The sequence below is a fragment of the Panulirus ornatus genome, chromosome 67 (assembly GCF_036320965.1).
Source record: "Panulirus ornatus isolate Po-2019 chromosome 67, ASM3632096v1, whole genome shotgun sequence".
Classification (NCBI taxonomy): Eukaryota; Metazoa; Arthropoda; class Malacostraca; order Decapoda; family Palinuridae; genus Panulirus; species Panulirus ornatus.
In genome coordinates, this window is record NC_092290.1 from 15,407,377 (window position 1) to 15,428,554 (window position 21,178).

A 21,178-nucleotide genomic window follows, 5' to 3' on the forward strand; every position below is an offset into this window, starting at 1 on the left:
TCAGTTGCCCCTCTCAGCATATTAACATCCAAAAGTCTCTCTTTCACGAGCCTGTCAATTAACACGTAATCCAATAACGCTCTCTGGTCATCTCTCCTATTTACATACGTATACTTATGCATATCTCTCTTTTTAAACCAGGTATTCCCAATCACCAGTCCTTTTTCCGCACACAAATCTGCAAACTCTTCACCATTTCCATTTACAACACTGAACACCCCATGTACACCAGTTATTCCCTCAACTGCCACATTACACATCTTTGCATTCAAATCACCCATCGCTATAACCCGGTCTCGTGCATCAAAGCTGCTAACACACTCACTCAGCTGCTCCTAAAACACTTGCCTCTCATGATCTTTCTTCTCATGACCAGGTGCATAGGCACCAATAATCGCCCGTCTCTCTCCATCTATTATCAGTTTTATCCTTGTCAGTCTAGAGTTTACTTTCTTGCACTCTATCACATACTCCCATAACTCCTGCTTCAGGAGTAGTGCTAATCTTTCCTTTGCTTTTGTCCTCTCACCAACGCCTGACTTTACTCCCAAGACATTCCCAAACCACTCTTCTCCTTTACCCTTGAGCTTCGTTTGACTCAAAGCCAAAACATCCAGGCTCCTTTCTTCAAACATACTACCTATTTCTCCTTTTTTCTCATCTTGGTTATATCCACACACATTTATACACCCCTGTTTGAGCCATCGAGGAGGATGAGCACTCCCCGCATGACTCCTTCTGTTTCCCTTTTAGAAAGTTAAAATACATGGAGAGGATGGTTTCTAGCCCCGGTCCCGTCCCCTTTAGTCGCCTTTTACGACATGCGGGGAATGCGTGGGAAGTATTCTTTCTCCCTATTTCTATTTTTGACTCAAAGAGATCTTCAAAAATATGAATTGTTCTGATCTGACTAACCTTTCTACCACAGGTGTATCTACTTCTTAACCAAAACCTTATTTAAGAGCTTTTCTGATTCAGCCTTTCCCCATCTCTGAAGAAATGATCAGATATGATCAGTTTATAGTTGACTCTCCCACTGCCATAGCCAGTTATTTCATAATCTTAGTTTCCTCTACTTCAACCTTGGATGATTCTGCATCTAGTGCTCTGCCTCCGTCTTCTCCTACTGAACGTGTGTCATCTCCTATGTTCTCCTCCCACAGGATAGTCCAACTACTCTCCTGGTCCCAGCTTAACAAGATGTATGGCCCAGATGGTGTACCTCCTTCAGTCTTAGAATAGTTTGCCTCCGAGCTTACCTCCTTCCTCTTGAAAGCATTCTTTGGTGCAGTCCTTCTCCAGGAAGGATAGAAAAGTAGATTCTTTTCATCCTGGGAGAAGGTAGAGCAGAGTTAAGGAACTATCCTTGGCTTGGACGGAAGACCGATGGGTTTAACGACGTAGAATCGATGAACTGTTTTGGTCACTGAGATGTTACTAGCACTATGTATGTCGTTCTACAACATCGGCTCTGAAATGTATGTCTCGATGGGACAGAATCAGTGATGCCTGGAAGACGTATGTGGTTGTGAAAGTAGGTGTATGAAATTGAATATATTACTGTATTCTAATACATTCGAAATGATTAGCAAGGAAAAGGGGACTAATTTAGAATGAGTACAGGTGAGAAGAGAAATGTAAAGAGAATGAAACTGTAAAAATATGAAGATCATAAAGGTTACAAGACAAGACAAATATATACTGTGAGCAGTAACATTACACATGGCACGTCTGACACAAGAGGCTAAGAAACTGGAAGGCTGAGTGAAGGACAGCAGAGTGTATCATATACTTTACTAGAACAACTGACAGTCTGACACCAGAGGGAGACTATAGTGTCATAGTCTCATGTCTCTCGTGTTGTGTTGTAGAATGTCTGTAATACAGTGTAGTAACAACACTCCCATATAATTACAACAGGATACCCTCCTACAATGGATCAAGTGTTTCTCAGTTATGACTGATCTGATAAGATAACTTTCTCAAATAAAAACACTTGAGTGCAAAAGACCCAGCCAATAATAGTGATCATGAAGATGCCCTGCATGTGATCCAGTCCCAAGGGAATGACGCCATCTGCCACCACCACCTCCTCCTCTTGACCACCACCGATACTCCCACTGTCGTCCTCACTATGGCCATCCTCCTGGTGGGGGAGGAGATACACGCCTGGAGTACAGAACTTCACCACATTGTCACTGTACATAATGTTATCTTACAACACAGCGTGTGTTGCCTCATAATCTTATGAGAAGTTGAGAGAAACGTCATGTGAATGACATCTGAATACCAAAGAATACAAAAGGAATACAAAGAATATAGAAGAAATACAAAAAATATAGGAGGAATACATAGAATACTTCCCACGTATTCCCTGCGTGTCGTAGAAGGCGACTAAAAGGGGAGGGAGCGGGGGCTGGAAATCTTCCCCTCTCGTTTTTTAATTTTCCAAAACAAGGAACAGAGAAGGGGGCCAGGTGAGGATATTCCCTCCAAGGCCCAGTCCTCTGTTCTTAACGCTACCTCGCTAACGCGGGAAATGGCGAATAGTTTGAAAGAAAAGAAAGAACATAGAATATAGAAGGAATACAAAGAATATGGAAGGAATACAAAGAATATAGAAGGAATATAGATAATATAGAAGGAACACAAAAAATATAGAAGGAATACAAAGAATATGGAAAGAATACAAAGAATGTAGAATGAATACAAAGAATATATAAGGGATATAAATGATATAGAAGGATTACAAAGACTATAAACGGAATACAAAGAATTAAGAAGGAAAACAAAGAATATAGAAGGAATGCAAATAACATAGAAGGAATACAAAATATATAGAAGGAATACAAAGACTATAGAAGGAATACAAAGAATATAGAGGGAATTCAATGGAATTCTAACAGTATCAGACCATTATGTCCTCTCAAGGTTGTTTTTGATATTAAAAGAGATCAGAAAGTCATACATTAAAGTGGCAGGAGGAGAGAGACATAAAGATTTGACAGAGAAAAAACTTGCAAACATCTGATACATATATTAGGAGGCGTTCGCAATCTCGCTCTTTGAATTGTAGCTTAAAACATATTAAGTTTATGTTTAAACATATCAAGTTTATGTCTAAACATATCTATGGTAATGCTTTCAGTTTCTCTGACTGAGGCATCATTCCACAGGTTACCAATCTTGTTGAAGAAAACGCTCTTCGCCTCATTCGAGGTAAACGTTTGTCCACGAATTTGTATCATTACTTCGAGTGAAATCAGACGAATCTATCCTTACTCAATTTGTTAGATCGAGATGATCGAAGTCTTTTGAACACTCGCATTAGATCACCTTTTAACCTATTCATTAAGCTAGGTTTAAGTCGATTACTCGGCTCTCATAGGATTTGTTTCTCAGCCCACGAAACATCATGGTAGCTCGCGTCTGTCTTCCCTCCATTATCTTTATGTCATTATTCATTTATGGTGACCAAGACTGACCAGCTTATAAGATGAGGACTTACCAGTGAGTTGTAACGAATTAGGATAATTTCCCAAACTTGAATTCAAAAGCCCTAGCCATTAATCCAAAAATTTGGTCCGTAAACTCAAAAGTTCTATCTGTCACTACTGGGATTACGTCAGGCCTTTTTACTGCTCTTGTGCACTGCTTACTTGGCTTTCGGTCACTAGAGATTATTGCACATGAGTCTTTTTCTTCATTTACCTTTCGTAGCTCAACAGAATCCATTGTGCAGTTTGCTCAACCATTATTACTACCGATATGCAAAACTATTTACTTATTAACATCAAAATTAATTTGCCATCTCTTAGTCTAGCCCATCCAGTTAGCCTGTATCAGTCTGAATCTGCAGACGTCTTTACCTGTTATAGATTTATTCCCCAACTTAGTCTCCAGTCTTCAAAATCCCACAATTCAACCCTGCAGAAACATTGTCACTTTAGGCATCACCATGTCTTCCACTCTCTCCTGGGAACCCTACATAATCCACACCACAAGATCTCCTTCACAAAATCTGTGGCTGCTGCATATGTGCAGTATCTATATTGTGAACAACTACCTTATATCGAGAGTATGGAGTACTGCTCGTATATCTGGAGGGGATCCTGCCTCACCACTTTACAAGCCACAGTGGAACTAAAGACTTCTCGCTCCGTCGTTTCTCCAGGTGTTGCAACTCCTCCTCACACATCCATTTCTGTTCTCCGAGATGTTGCTAAACTCGCCCTCTTCTTCAGGTGTCTGGCTGCTGCTTCCCATAGTTTCTGTGTGGAGACCGGCCACACGAGGATAAGCCACGACGATTCCCCTTTTCTTCGCACAGTGAAGCTGTGGAGTTCTCTTCTCTTGGCTTTCCCCTCCTGCTAAGCCACGACTTTAAGCAGTCAGGAGCTGGGATTAAGTCCTTCATTTTTCATATTACCCATATTTTATATCATTTGAGGTGACCATGACTAGAGCATGTTTTGCCATGTCGGTCGCAGTACATAAGAAAGAACTGACTCACACTACCAAAAGACTGAGTCTACGTAAGCATCCCAAACATTAAGAAAAATGTTTTACTCACAGAGATGATAATGCTCGAGGTTTCTCTATTCTTAAGACAATATATCAACATAGTGTATCTCTAACCTGAAGATGAGTCGCGTCTACCCTCTGCAGAATTCATTGTAGCCAGTCATATGTTGTATACTTACTTTATTGACAGTGGCTCAAGCATGATATATTATCAATTTATACTTTGATTAACCAAGGTTATCTTCACAGATAAATCAATATATGCTTCAAGTAACCTCGGTTATCTTGACATATAGATCAATGTTATCTATCAGGGAACTCATCATCCCAGCTCCTATAATAATCCCTCATTGGTACTAACTTTGCCACCCCAGCTTCATGTGTCTCACAAGGTATGATCGTCACAGCTTCTCAAGACTGAACGTCTATGTCTTAGAGAACAAGAGGGAAGATTATGACGATTTTCATTTTATTCTTTTCCTGGAGCAAATCAATACATTAAAACAAGATATGTTTGAAATAATCTTGTCAAAATTTGGAATTTTCTTCTTTTAACTTTACAAAATCCATGATGTTTTGTTCTCTTCAAAAAGTTTATTCCTTTATTTTTTGTTCTTTGACAAAATTGAGGAAATATTGTCGAAGATAATTCGCAGCAGAGAACATTTGTCGTCAACACGGCAGATGATTCTTCTTCTTCAGTCAACCAATCTCGGGAAGTAAGTATACCATCATCAGTTGTTATAATGACGTACTAATCATTAGCAGACGACGCTAAGCTGCTTGCACACTGCTTTTAGTTAGATTATTACAATCCAGAGTTACGATATGATGGCAATATCACACGACTGGAGTGACCTGTTCGTCCCAAGTTTCTGTTAACTTATACCTGGTAACATGGATAAGAAATTTAGTCCCATGTAAAGTATTTCTCACATCTTTAACTAGTAAGGGAAAAATAATTTCTATCTGAGACTAGAGTTGTTTTACCTTGTGTTTGTAAAGGAGAAATGAACGAAATTTATATTGTTGTATACATTAGTGATGTATTCGTTTCGTAATGGTTAAAAAAAAACGTAATCTTATTGCTCAAAAGTCCTCCTTGTTGTGTAGTATCTCACCTCATATGCAGCCGCCTGTCGAAGGGAGTCAAGGAAGTAGTGTCTAACCAGGCCGCTCTGTCGTATCCAGCCCAGGACTTTGTCAACCTTCCTCTTCAACGGTGAGTGACGTTGTAAGGCCATGGCGATACTGTACGAGGCAAAGTTCTCCTGCAATACGTCATCATAATCTATCATGAAAAGATAATGTCACCGAAATATCTATCAATGGAGCAGAAGTTGATTTATGATTAGTAGACAATAGTTGTGTGGTTATGGTTGGGTGATGTGCGTTGTTCTTACAGTGATTCTCATAGTGATTGTCACAATAGAATGTTGAAGTTAGATATCTTGAGGCTGGGTTCATTAGCAAACCAAAGGCAGCTTATTAGTTAATTACTGGAATAGATTGTGTTCATGTATGGCTGATTGACTCCAGACCAGAGTGTGTGGTCATTCTTCTGACTACTACTCAACCCTACTGCTATCATCCCTCTTCAACCTTCCTTTTTAAGTTTGCCTCTCACTGTTCTGGTGTAACACTGGAGGTCTCTCACTGTTCTGGTGCAACACTGGAGGCCTCTCACTGTTCTGGTGCAACACTGGAGGTCTCTCACTGTTCTGGTGCAACACTGGAGGCCTCTCACTGTTCTGGTGCAACACTGGAGGTCTCTCACTGTTCTGGTGCAACACTGGAGGTCTCTCACTGTTCTGGTGCAACACTGGAGGTCTCTCACTGTTCTGGTGTAATACTGGAGGCCTCTCACTGTTCTGGTGCAACACTGGAGGCCTCTCACTGTTCTGGTGCAACACTGGAGGTCTCTCACTGTTCTGGTGTGATACTGGAGGCCTCTCACTGTTCTGGTGTGATACTGGAGGTCTCTCACTGTTCTGATGTAATACTAGAGGCCTCTCACTGTTCTGGTGCAACACTGGAGGTCTCTCACTGTTCTGGTGTAATACTGGAGGTCTCTCACTGTTCTGGTGTAATACTGGAGGCCTCTCACTGTTCTGGTGCAACACTGGAGGTCTCTCACTGTTCTGGTGCAACACTGGAGGTCTCTCACTGTTCTGGTGCAACACTGGAGGCCTCTCACTGTTCTGGTGCAACACTGGAGGCCTCTCACTGTTCTGGTGCAACACTGGAGGTCTCTCACTGTTCTGGTGCAACACTGGAGGTCTCTCACTGTTCTGGTGCAACACTGGAGGCCTCTCACTGTTCTGGTGCAACACTGGAGGCTTCTCACTGTTCTGGTGCAACACTGGAGGTCTCTCACTGTTCTGGTGCAACACTGGAGGTCTCTCACTGTTCTGGTGCAACACTGGAGGTCTCTCACTGTTCTGGTATAATACTGGAGGTCTCTCACTGTTCTGGTGCAACACTGGAGGTCTCTCACTGTTCTGGTGTAACACTGGAGGTCTCTCACTGTTCTGGTGTAACACTGGAGGCCTCTCACTGTTCTGGTATAGTACTAGAGACCTGTCACTCTTCTGGTGTAACACTGGAGGTCTCTCACTGTTCTGGTGTAACACTGGAGGTCTCTCACTGTTCTGGTGTAACACTGGAGGCCTCTCACTGTTCTGGTGTAACACTGGAGGTCTCTCACTGTTCTGGTGTAACACTGGAGGTCTCTCACTGTTCTGGTGTAACACTGGAGGCCTCTCACTGTTCTGGTGTAACATTGGAGGCCTCTCACTGTTCTGGTGTAACACTGGAGGCCTCTCACTGTTCTGGTGTAACACTGGAGGCCTCTCACTGTTCTGGTGTAACACTGGAGGCCTCTCACTGTTCTGGTGTAACACTGGAGGCCTCTCACTGTTCTGGTGTAACACTGGAGGTCTCTCACTGTTCTGGTGTAACACTGGAGGTCTCTCACTGTTCTGGTGTAACACTGGAGGCCTCTCACTGTTCTGGTGTAACACTGGAGGCCTCTCGCTGTTCTGGTGTAACACTGGAGGCCTCTCACTGTTCTGGTGTAACACTGGAGGTCTCTCACTGTTCTGGTGTAACACTGGAGGTCTCTCACTGTTCTGGTGTAATACTGGAGGTCTCTCACTGTTCTGGTGTAACACTGGAGGTCTCTCACTGTTCTGGTGTAACACTGGAGGCCTCTCAATGTTCTGGTATAGTACTAGAGGCCTGTCACTGTTCTGGTGTAACACTGGAGGTCTCTCACTGTTCTGGTGTAACACTGGAGGTCTCTCACTGTTCTGGTGTAATACTGGAGGCCTATCACTGTTCTGGTGTAATACTGGAGGCCTCTCACTGTCCTGGTGTAACACTGGAGGTCTCTCACTGTTCTGGTGTAATACTGGTGGCCTCTCGCTGTTCTGGTGTAATACTGGTGGCCTCTCACTGTTTTGTTGGAATACTGGTGGCCTCTCACCGTTCTGGTGTAGTACTAGAGGCCTCTCACCGTTCTGGTGTAGTAATAGAGGCCTCTCATTATCCTGGTGTAACACTGGAGGCCTCTCACTGTTCTGGTGTAATACTAGAGGCCTCTCACTGTTCTGGTGTAGTACTAGAGGACTCTCACTCTTCTGGTGTAATACCGGTGGCCTCTCACTGTTCTGGTGTAATACCGGTGGCCTCTCACAGTTCTGTTGTAATACTGGTGGCCTCTCACTGTTTTGTTGGAATACTGATGGCTTCTCACTGTTCTGGTGTAATAATGGTGGCCTTTCACTGTTCTTTTGCAATACTGGTGGCCTCTCACTGTCCTGCTATGATAGTGGTGGCCTCTCACTGTTCTGCTGTAATACTGGTGGCATCTCACTGTTCTGCTGTAATATTGGTGGCCTCTCACTGTTCTGCTGTAATACTGGTGGCATCTCACTGTTCTGCTGTAATATTGGTGGCATTCCACTGTTCTGCTGCAACACTGGTGGCCTGTTACGGTTCTCCTGTAATACTGGTGGCCTCTCTATGTTCTGCTGTAATGCTGTTGGCCTCTCACTGCTCTGATGTAATAATGGTGGCCTTTCACTGTTCTCCTGTAATACTGGTGGCTTCTCATTCAAAATCACTCACTCAAAATCTTTTTCACTCCATCGTTCCACCTCCACTTTGGTCTCCCACTTCTCCTCGTTCCCTCCACCTCTGACACATATATCCTCTTGGTCAATCTTTCCTCACTTATTCTCTCCATGTGACCAAACGATTTCGAAACACCCTCTTCTGCTCTCTCAACCACACTCTTTTTATTACCACACATCTCTCTTACCCTTACATTACTTACTCAATCAAACCACCTCACACCACATATTGTCCTCAAACATCTCATTTCCAGCACATCCACCCTCCTCTTCACAACTCTATCTATAGCCCACGCCTCGCAACCATATAACATTGTTGGAACCACTATTCCTTCAAACATACCCATTTCTACTTTCCGAGACAATATTTTCGACTTCCACACATTCTTCAACGCTCCAAGAACTTTCACTCCCTCCCCCAACCTATGATTCATTTCCGCTTCCATGGTTCCATCCGCTGACAAATCCACTCCCAGATACCTAAAACACTTCACTTCCTCCAGTTTCTCTCCATTCAAACGTACCTCCCAGTTGACTTGTCCCTCAACCCTGCTGTACCTGATAACCTTGCTCTTATTCATATTTACTCTCAGCTTTCTTCTTTCGCACACTTTACGAAACTCAGTCATCAGCATCTGCAGTTTCTCACCCGATTCAACCACCAGCACTGTATCATCAGCGAACAACAACTGACTCACTTCATAAGCTCTATCATCCACAACAGACTTCATACTTGCCCCTCTTTCCAAAACTCTTGCATTCACCTCCCTAACAACCCCATCCATAAACAAATTAAACAACCATGGAGACATCACACACCCCTGCCGCAAACCTTCATTCACTGAGAACCAATCACTTTCCTCTCTTCCTACACGTACACACCCCTTATATCCTCAATAAAAACTTTTCACTGCTTCTTACAACTTGCCTCCCACACCATATATTCTTAATGTCTTCCATAGAGCATCTCTATCAACTCTATCATATGCCTTCTCCAGATCCATAAATGCTACATAAAAGTCCATTTCCTTTTCTAAGTATTTCTCACATACAATCATCAAAGCAAACACCTGATCCACACATCCTCTACCACTTCTGAAACCACACTGCTCTTCCCCAGTCTGATGCTCTGTACATACCTTCACCCTCTCAATCAATACCCTCCGATATAATTTACCAGGAATACTCAACAAACTTATACCTCTATAATTTGAGCACTCACTCTTATCCCCTTTGCCTTTGTACAATGGCACTATGCAAGCATTCCGCCAATCCTCAGGCACCTCACCATGGGTCATACATACATCAAATAACCTTACCAACAAGTCAACATTACAGTCACCACCTTTTTTTTATAAATTCCACTACAATAACATCCAAACTCGCCGCCTTGCCGGCTTTCAACTTCCGCAAAGCTTTTCCTACATCTTCTCTGTTTACCAAATCATTCTCCCTAGCCCTCTCACTTAGCACATCACCTCGACCAAAACACCCTATATCTGCCACTCTATAATCAAACACATTCAACAAACCTTCAAAATACTCACTCCATCTCCTTCTCACATCACCACTACTTGTTATCACCTCCCCATTAGCCCCCTTCACTGGAGTTCCCATTCATTCCCTTGTCTTGCGGACTTTATTTACCTCCTTCCAAATCATCTTTTTATTCTCCCTAGAACTTGATACTCTCTCACCCTAACTTTCATTTGCCATCTTTTTCACCTCTTGCCTTTGTCTTGACCTCCTGTCTCTTTCTTTTATACATCTCCCACTCATTTCCATTATTTCCATGCAAAAATCGTCCAAATGCATCTCTCTTCTCTTTCACTAATAATCTTACTTCTTCATCCCCCCACTCACTACTATTTCTAACCTGCCCAACTCCCACACTTCTCATGTCACAAGCATCTTTTGCGCAAGCCATCACTGCTTCCCTAAATATATCCCATTCCTCCTACACTCCCCTTACCTCCTTTGTACTCACCTTTTTCCACTCTATACTCAGTCTCTCCTGGTACTTCCTCACACAAGTCTCCTTACCAAGCTCACTTATTCTCACCACTCTCTTTACCCCAACATTCTCTCTTCGTTTCTGAAAAACCCTACAAATCTTCACCTTCGCCTCCACAAGATAATGATCAAACATCCCTCCAGTTGCACCTCTCAGCATATTAACATCCAGAAGTCTCTCTTTCGCACGCCTATCAATTAACACGTAATCCAATAACATTCTCTGGCCATCACTCCTACTTACAAACGTATACTTATATATATCTCTCCTTTTGAAACAAGTATTCCAAATCACCAGTCCTTTTTCAGCACATAAATCTACAAACTCTTCACCATTTCCATTTACATCACTGAACACCCCATGTACACCAATTATTCCCTCAACTGCCACATTACTCACCTTTGCATTCAAATCACCCATCACTATAACCCGGTTTCGTGCATCAAAAAGACTAACACACTCATTCAGCTGCTCCCAAAACACCTGTCTCTCATGATCTTTCTTCTCATGCCCAGGTGCATATGCACCAATAATCACCCATCTCTCTCCATCAACTTTCAGCTTAACCAATATCAATCTACAGTTTACTTTCTTACACTCCATCACATACTCCCACCACTCCTGTTTCAGGAGTAGTGCTACTCCTTCCCTTGCTCTTGTCCCATCACTAACCCCTTACTTTACCTCCAAGACATTCGCAAGCCACTCTTCCCCTTTACCCTTGAGCTTCGTTTCACTCAGAGCCAAAACATCCTGGCTCCTTTCCTCAAACATACTACCTATCTCTCCTTTTTTCTCATATTGGTTACATCCACACACATTTAGACACCCCAGTCTGAGCCTTTGTGGAGGATGAGCACTCCTCGCGTGACTCCTTCTTCTGTTTCCGTTTCAAGAAAGTTAGAATACAATGAGGGAAGGGTTTCCATCCCACCATGCTCCCGTCCCCTGTAGTCGCCTTTTACGACACGTGAGGAATGCGTGGGAAGTATTCTTTCTTCGCTATCCCCAGGTATATATATATATACATACACATATATATATATATATATATATATATATATATATATATATATATATATATATATATATATATATATATATATATATTATATTTATTTATTATACTTTGTCGCTGTCTCCCGCGTTTGCGAGGTAGCGCAAGGAAACAGACGAAAGAAATGGCCCAACCCCCCACCATACACATGTATATACATACGTCCACACACGCAAATATACATACCTACACAGCTTTCCATGGTTTACCCCAGACGCTTCACATGCCCTGCTTCAATCCACTGACAGCACGTCAACCCCGGTATACCACATCGCTCCAATTCACTCTATTCCTTGCCCTCCTTTCACCCTCCTGCATGTTCAGGCCCCGATCACACAAAATCTTTTTCACTCCATCTTTCCACCTCCAATTTGGTCTCCCTCTTCTCCTTGTTCCCTCCACCTCCGACACATATATCCTCTTGGTCAATCTTTCCTCACTCATCCTCTCCATGTGCCCAAACCACTTCAAAACACCCTCTTCTGCTCTCTCAACCACGCTCTTTTTATTTCCAAACATCTCTCTTACCCTTACGTTACTCACTGGATCTAACCACCTCACACCACACATTGTCCTCAAACATTTCATTTCCAGCACATCCATCCTCCTGCGCACAACTCTATCCATAGCCCACGTCTCGCAACCATACAACATTGTTGGAACCACTATTCCTTCAAACATACCCATTTTTGCTTTCCGAGATAATTTTCTCGACTTCCACACATTCTTCAAGGCCCCCAGGATTTTCGCCCCCTCCCCCACCCTATGATCCACTTCCGCTTCCATGGTTCCATCCGCTGCCAGATCCACTCCCAGATATCTAAAACACTTCACTTCCTCCAGTTTTTCTCCATTCAAACTCACCTCCCAATTGACTTGACCCTCAACCCTACTGTACCTAATAACCTTGCTCTTATTCACATTTACTCTTAACTTTCTTCTTCCACACACTTTTCCAAACTCAGTCACCAGCTTCTGCAGTTTCTCACATGAATCAGCCACCAGCGCTGTATCATCAGCGAACAACAACTGACTCACTTCCCAAGCTCTCTCATCCCCAACAGACTTCATACTTGCCCCTCTTTCCAAAACTCTTGCATTTACCTCCCTAACAACCCCATCCATAAACAAATTAAACAACCATGGAGACATCACACACCCCTGCCGCAAACCTACATTCACTGAGAACCAATCACTTTCCTCTCTTCCTACACGTACACATGCCTTACATCCTCGATAAAAACTTTTCACTGCTTCTAACAACTTTCCTCCCACACCATATATTCTTAATACCTTCCACAGAGCATCTCTATCAACTCTATCATATGCCTTCTCCAGATCCATAAATGCTACATACAAATCCATTTGCTTTTCTAAGTATTTCTCACATACATTCTTCAAAGCAAACACCTGATCCACACATCCTCTACCACTTCTGAAACCACACTGCTCTTCCCCAATCTGATGCTCTGTACATGCCTTCACCCTCTCAATCAATACCCTCCCATATAATTTACCAGGAATACTAAACAAACTTATACCTCTGTAATTTGAGCACTCACTCTTATCTCCTTTGCCTTTGTACAATGGCACTATGCACGCATTCCGCCAATCCTCAGGCACCTCACCATGAGTCATACATGAGTCATATATATATGTATATATATATATATATATATATATATATATATATATATATATATATATATATATATATATATATATATATATATATATATATATATATATATATATATATATATATATATATATATATATATATATATATATATGTATATATATGGGGTTGTTAGGGAGGTAAATGCAAGAGTTTTGGAAAGAGGGGCAAGTATGAAGTCTGTTGGGGATGAGAGAGCTTGGGAAGTGAGTCAGTTTTTGTTCGCTGATGATACAGCGCTGGTGGCTGATTCATGTGAGAAACTGCAGAAGCTGGTGACTGAGTTTGGAAAAGTGTGTGGAAGAAGAAAGTTAAGAGTAAATGTGAATAAGAGCAAGGTTATTAGGTACAGTAGGGTTGAGGGTCAAGTCAATTGGGAGGTGAGTTTGAATGGAGAAAAACTGGAGGAAGTGAGGTGTTTTAGATATCTGGGAGTGGATCTGGCAGCGGATGGAACCATGGAAGCGGAAGTGGATCATAGGGTGGGGGAGGAGGCGAAAATCCTGGGGGCCTTGAAGAATGTGTGGAAGTCGAGAACATTATCTCGGAAAGCAAAAATGGGTATGTTTGAAGGAATAGTGGTTCCAACAATGTTGTATGGTTGCGAGGCGTGGGCTATGGATAGAGTTGTGCGCAGGAGGATGGATGTGCTGGAAATGAGATGTTTGAGGACAATGTGTGGTGTGAGGTGGTTTGATCGAGTGAGTAACGTAAGGGTAAGAGAGATGTGTGGAAATAAAAAGAGCGTGGTTGAGAGAGCAGAAGAGGGTGTTTTGAAGTGGTTTGGGCACATGGAGAGGATGAGTGAGGAAAGATTGACCAAGAGGATATATGTGTCGGAGGTGGAGGGAACAAGGAGAAGAGGGAGACCAAATTGGAGGTGGAAAGATGGAGTGAAAAAGATTTTGTGTGATCGGGGCCTGAACATGCAGGAGAGTGAAAGGAGGGCAAGGAATAGAGTGAATTGGAGCGATGTGGTATACCGGGGTTGACGTGCTGTCAGTGGATTGAAGCAGGGCATGTGAAGCGTCTGGGGTAAACCATGGAAAACTGTGTAGGTATGTATATTTGCGTGTGTGGACGTATGTATATACATGTGTATGGGGGGGGGGGGTGGGGCCATTTCTTTCGTCTGTTTCCTTGCGCTACCTCGCAAACGCGGGAGACAGCGACAAAGTATAATAATAATAAATATATATATATATATATATATATATATATATATATATATATATATATATATATATATATATATATATATATATATATATATATATATTTATATATATGGGAGCGGGGGGCTGGAAATCCTCCCCTCTTTTTTTTTTTTAATTTTCCAAAAGAAGGAACAGAGGGGGCCAGGTGAGGATATTCCAACGCGGGAAATGGCGAATAGTTCAAAAGAAAAAGATATATATATATATATATATATATATATATATATATATATATATATATATATATATATATATATATATATATATATATATATATATATATATATATATATATATTTATATATGTATAGATCTTTTCTTTCTTTCAAACTATTCGCCATTTCCCGCATTAGCGAGGTAGCGTTAAGAACAGAGGACTGGGCCTTTGAGGGAATACCCTCACCTGGCCCAATTCTCTGTTCCTTCTTTTGGAAAATTAAAAAAAAAAAAAAACGAGAGGGAAGGATTTCCAGCCTCCCGCTCCCTCCCCTTTTAGTCGCCTTCTACGACACGCAGGGAATACGTGGGAAGTATTCTTTCTCCCCTATCCCCAGGGATAATATGTATAGATATATATATATATATATATATATATATATATATATATATATATATATATATATATATATATATATATATATATATATATATATATATATATATATATATATATATATATATATAATATATATATATATATTATTTTGCTTTGTCGCTATCTCCCGCGTTAGCGAGGTAGCGCAAGGAAACAGACGAAAGAAATGGCCTAACCCACCCACATGCACATGTATATACATACACGTCCACACGCGCAAATATACATACATATACAACTCAACGTATACATATATATATATATATATATATATATATATATATATATATATATATATATATATATATATATATATATATATATATATATATATATATATATATATATATATATATATATATATACACACACTCAGACATATGCATATATACACATGTACATAATTCATATTGTCTGCCTTTATTCATTCCCATCGCTATCCCGCCGCACATGAAATAACAACCCCCTCCCCTCTCATGTGCGCAAGGTAGCGCTAGGAAAAAACAGCAAAGGCCACATTTGTACACATTCAGTCTCTAGCTGTCATGTAATAATGCACCGAAACCACAGCTCCCTTTCCACATCCAGGCCCCACAGAACTTTCAATAGTTTACCCCAAACGCTTCACATGCTCTGGTTCAATCCATTGACAGCACGTCGATCCCGGTATACCACATCGTTCCAATTCACTTAATTCCTTGCACGCCTTTCACCCTCCTGCATGTTCAGGCCCCGATCACTCAAAATCTTTTTCACTCCATCTTTCCACCTCGAATTTGGTTTCCCACTTCTCGTTCCTTTCGCCTCTAACATGTGCATCTTCTTTGTCAATCTTTCCTCACTCATTCTCTACATGTGACCAAAACATTTCAAAACACTCTCTTCTGCTCTCTCAACCACGCTCTTTTTATTACCACACATCTCTTTTACCCTATTATTACTTACTCGATCAAACCATCTCACAACACACATTTCCCTCAAACATCTCATTTCCAGCACATCCACCCTCCTGCGCACAACTCTATCCATAGCCCACGACTCGCAACCATATAACACTGTTGGAACCACTATTCCTTCAAACATACCCATTTTTGCTTTCCGAGAAAATGTTCTCGACTTCAACACATTCTTTAACGCTCCAAGAACTTTTGCCCCTTCCCCCCACCCTATGATTCACTTCCGCTTCCATGGTTCCATCCGCTACCAAATCAACTCCAAGATATCTAAAACACTTCATTTCCTCAAGTTTTTCTCCATTCAAACGTACCTCCCACTTGACTTGTCCCTCAACCCTACTGTGCCTAATAACCTTGCTCTTATTTACATTTACTCTCAGCTTTCTTCTTTCACACACTTTACCAAACTCAGTCACCAGCTTCTGCAATTTCTCACACGAATCAGCCACCAGCACTGTATCATCAGCGAACAACAACTGACTCACTTCCCAAGCTCTCTAATCCACAACAGACTGCATACTTGCCCCTCTTTCTAAAACTCTTGCATTCACCTCACTAACAACCCCATTCATAAACAAATCAAACAAACCATGGAGACATCACACACCCCTGCCGCAAACCAACATTCACTGAGAAGTAATCACTTTCCTCTTTTCCTACACGTACACATGCTTTACATCCTCGATAAAAACTTTTTCACTGCTTCTAGCAACTTGCCTTCCATACCATACATTCATAATACCTTCCACAGGCATCTCTATCAACTGTATCAAATGCCTTCTCCAGATCTATAAATGCTACATACAAATCCATTTGCTTTTCTAAGTATTTCTCAAATACATTCTTCAAAGGAAACACCTGATCCACACATCATCTACCACTTCTCAAACCACACTGCTCTTCCCCAATCTGATGCTCTGTACATGCCTTCCCCTCTCAATCAATACCCTCCATATAATTTCCCAGGAATGGTACAATGGTACTATGCAAGCATTCCTTCAATCCTCAGGCACCTCACCATGAGTCATACATTCATTAAATAACCATACCAACCAGTCAACAATACATTCACCAACTTTTTTGATATTACACTGCAATACCATCCAATCCCGCTGCTTTGCCGGCTTTCATCTTCCGCAGAGCTTTTACTTCCTCTTCTCTGTTTACCAAATCATTTTCCCCTAACCCTCTCACTGTGCACACCACCTCGACCAAAACACCCTATCATCAAACACATTCAACAAACCTTCAAAACACTCACTCCATCTCCTTCACACATCAACACTACTTGTTATTGACCTTCCCATTTGCCCCTTTCACAGTTTATTTACCTCCTTCCAAAACATCTTTTTATTCTCCCTAAAGTTTAATGATAATCTCTCACCTCAACTTTCATTTGCTCTCTTTTTCAACTCTTGCACCTTTCTCTTGACCTCCTGCCTCTATCATTTATACATTCCCACTCATTTGCATTATTTCCCTGCAAAAATCGTCCAAATGAATCTTTCTTCTCTTTCACTAATAATCTTACTTCCTCATTCCCCACTCACTACCCTTTCTAATCTGCCCACCTCCCACGCTTCTCATGCCGCAAGCATTTTCTGCGCAAGCCATCACTGCTTCCCTAAATGCATTCCATTCCTCCCCCACTCCCCCTTACGCCCTTTGTTTTTACGCCCTTTGTTCTCGCCTTTTTCCATTCTGCACTCAGTCTCTTTTGGTACTTCCTAATTTAAGTCTTCTTCCCAAGATCACTTACTCTCACCACACTTTTCACCCCAACATTCTCTCTTCTTTTCTGAAAACCCATGCAAATCTTCACCTTCACCTCCACAAGATAATGATCAGACATCCCTCCAGTTGCACCTCTCGGCACATTAACATCCAAAAGTCTCTCTTTCGCGCGCCTATCAATTAACACGTGATCCAATAACGCTCTCTGGCCATCTCTCCTACTTACATAAGTATACTTATGTATATCTCTCTTCTTAAACCAGGTATTCCCAATCACCAGTCCTTTTTCAGCACATAGATCTACAAGCTCTTCACCATTTCTATTTACAACATTGAACACCCCATGTACACCAATTATTCCCTCAACTGCCACATTATTCACCTTTGCATTCAAATCATCCATCACTATAAGCCGGTCTCGTGCATCAAAACTACTAACACACTCACTCAGCTACTCCCAAAACACTTGCCTCTCATGATCGTTCTTCTCATGCCAGGTGCATATGCACCAATAATCACCCATGTCTCTCCATCAACTTTCAGTTTTACCCATATCAATCTAGAGTTTGCTTTGTTACACTCTATCCCATACTCCCACCACTCCTGTTTCAGGAGTAGTGCTACTCCTTCCCTTGCTCTTGTCCTCACACTAACCCTTGACTTTACTCCCAAGACATTCGCAAAACGTCCAGGTTCCTTTCCTCAAACATACTACCTATTTCTCCTTTTTTCTCATCTTGGTTACATCCACACACATTTAGACACCCCAATCTGAGCCTTCGAGGGGGATGAGCACTCCCCGCGTGACGCCCTTTAGAAGTTAAAATACAAGGAGGGAAGGGTTTCTGGCCCCCCGCTCCCGTCACCTTTAGTCGCCTGCTACGAACACGTGAGGAATGTGTGGTAAGTATTCTCATATATATATTTTTTTTTTTTTTTTTTGCCGCTGTCTCCCGCGTTTGCGAGGTAGCGCAAGGAAACAGACGAAAGAAATGGCCCAACCCACCCCCATACACATGTATATACATACGTCCACACACGCAAATATACATACCTACACAGCTTTCCATGGTTTAACCGAGACGCTTCACATGCCCTGATTCAATCCACTGACAGCACGTCAACCCCGTATACCACATCGCTCCAATTCACTCTATTCCTTGCAATCCTTTCACCCTCCTGCATGTTCAGGCCCTGATCACACAAAATCTTCTTCACTCCATCTTTCCACCTCCAATTTGGTCTCCCTCTTCTCCTCGTTCCCTCCACCTCCGACACATATATCCTCTTGGTCAATCTTTCCTCACTCATTCTCTCCATGTGCCCAAAACCACTTCAAAACACCCTCTTCTGCTCTCTCAACCACGCTCTTTTTATTTCCACACATCTCTCTTACCCCTTTGTTACTTACTCGATCAAACCACCTCACACCACACATTGTCCTCAAACATCTCATTTCCAGCACATCCATCCTCCTGCGCACAACTCTATCTATAGCCCACGCCTCGCAACCATATAACATTGTTGGAACCACTATTCCTTCAAACATACCCATTTCTACTTTCCGAGACAATATTTTCGACTTCCACACATTCTTCAACGCTCCAAGAACTTTCACTCCCTCCCCCAACCTATGATTCATTTCCGCTTCCATGGTTCCATCCGCTGACAAATCCACTCCCAGATACCTAAAACACTTCACTTCCTCCAGTTTCTCTCCATTCAAACGTACCTCCCAGTTGACTTGTCCCTCAACCCTGCTGTACCTGATAACCTTGCTCTTATTCATATTTACTCTCAGCTTTCTTCTTTCGCACACTTTACGAAACTCAGTCACCAGCATCTGCAGTTTCTCACCCGATACAACCACCAGCACTGTATCATCAGCGAACAACAACTGACTCACTTCATAAGCTCTATCATCCACAACAGACTTCATACTTGCCCCTCTTTCCAAAACTCTTGCATTCACCTCCCTAACAACCCCATCCATAAACAAATTAAACAACCATGGAGACATCACACACCCCTGCCGCAAACCTTCATTCACTGAGAACCAATCACTTTCCTCTCTTCCTACACGTACACACCCCTTATATCCTCAATAAAAACTTTTCACTGCTTCTTACAACTTGCCTCCCACACTATATATTCTTAATGTCTTCCATAGAGCATCTCTATCAACTCTATCATATGCCTTCTCCAGATCCATAAATGCTACATAAAAGTCCATTTCCTTTTCTAAGTATTTCTCACATACAATCATCAAAGCAAACACCTGATCCACACATCCTCTACCACTTCTGAAACCACACTGCTCTTCCCCAATCTGATGCTCTGTACGTACCTTCACCCTCTCAATCAATACCCTCCGATATAATTTACCAGGAATACTCAACAAACTTATACCTCTATAATTTGAGCACTCACTCTTATCCCCTTTGCCTTTGTACAATGGCACTATGCAAGCATTCCGCCAATCCTCAGGCACCTCACCATGGGTCATACATACATCAAATAACCTTACCAACAAGTCAACATTACAGTCACCACCTTTTTTTTATAAATTCCACTACAATAACATCCAAACTCGCCGCCTTGCCGGCTTTCAACTTCCGCAAAGCTTTTCCTACATCTTCTCTGTTTACCAAATCATTCTCCCTAGCCCTCTCACTTAGCACATCACCTCGACCAAAACACCCTATATCTGCCACTCTATAATCAAACACATTCAACAAACCTTCAAAATACTCACTCCATCTCCTTCTCACATCACCACTACTTGTTATCACCTCCCCATTAGCCCCCTTCACTGGAGTTCCCATTGATTCCCTTGTCTTGCGGACTTTATTTACCTCCTTCCAAATCATCTTTTTATTCTCCCTAGAACTTGATACTCTCTCACCCTAACTCTCATTTGCCATCTTTTTCACCTCTTGCCTTTGTCTTGACCTCCTGTCTCTTTCTTTTATACATCTCCCACTCATTTCCATTATTTCCATGCAAAAATCGTCCAAATGCATCTCTCTTCTCTTTCACTAATAATCTTACTTCTTCATCCCCCCACTCACTACTATTTCTAACCTGCCCAACTCCCACACTTCTCATGTCACAAGCATCTTTTGCGCAAGCCATCACTGCTTCCCTAAATATATCCCATTCCTCCTACACTCCCCTTACCTCCTTTGTACTCACCTTTTTCCACTCTATACTCAGTCTCTCCTGGTACTTCCTCACACAAGTCTCCTTACCAAGCTCACTTATTCT

The 21,178-nt window shown here is 42.0% G+C and overlaps 1 protein-coding gene across 1 annotated transcript in view; it reads right to left on the bottom strand.

The window, feature by feature from the left end:
* Nucleotides 1–1,802: 1,802 nt before the first annotated feature.
* LOC139747134 (glutamate receptor ionotropic, delta-2-like) overlaps nt 1,803–21,178 on the bottom strand; it is a 111,940-nt gene continuing 92,564 nt past the window's right edge. The window contains exons 11-12 of the mRNA XM_071659051.1: nt 5,646–5,795; nt 1,803–2,146 (exon numbers count right to left, since the gene is read on the bottom strand). Of these exons, the coding sequence (XP_071515152.1) occupies nt 1,955–2,146; nt 5,646–5,795 (342 nt within the window). The 3' untranslated portion in view covers nt 1,803–1,954. The remainder of the gene's footprint in view (nt 2,147–5,645; nt 5,796–21,178) is intronic.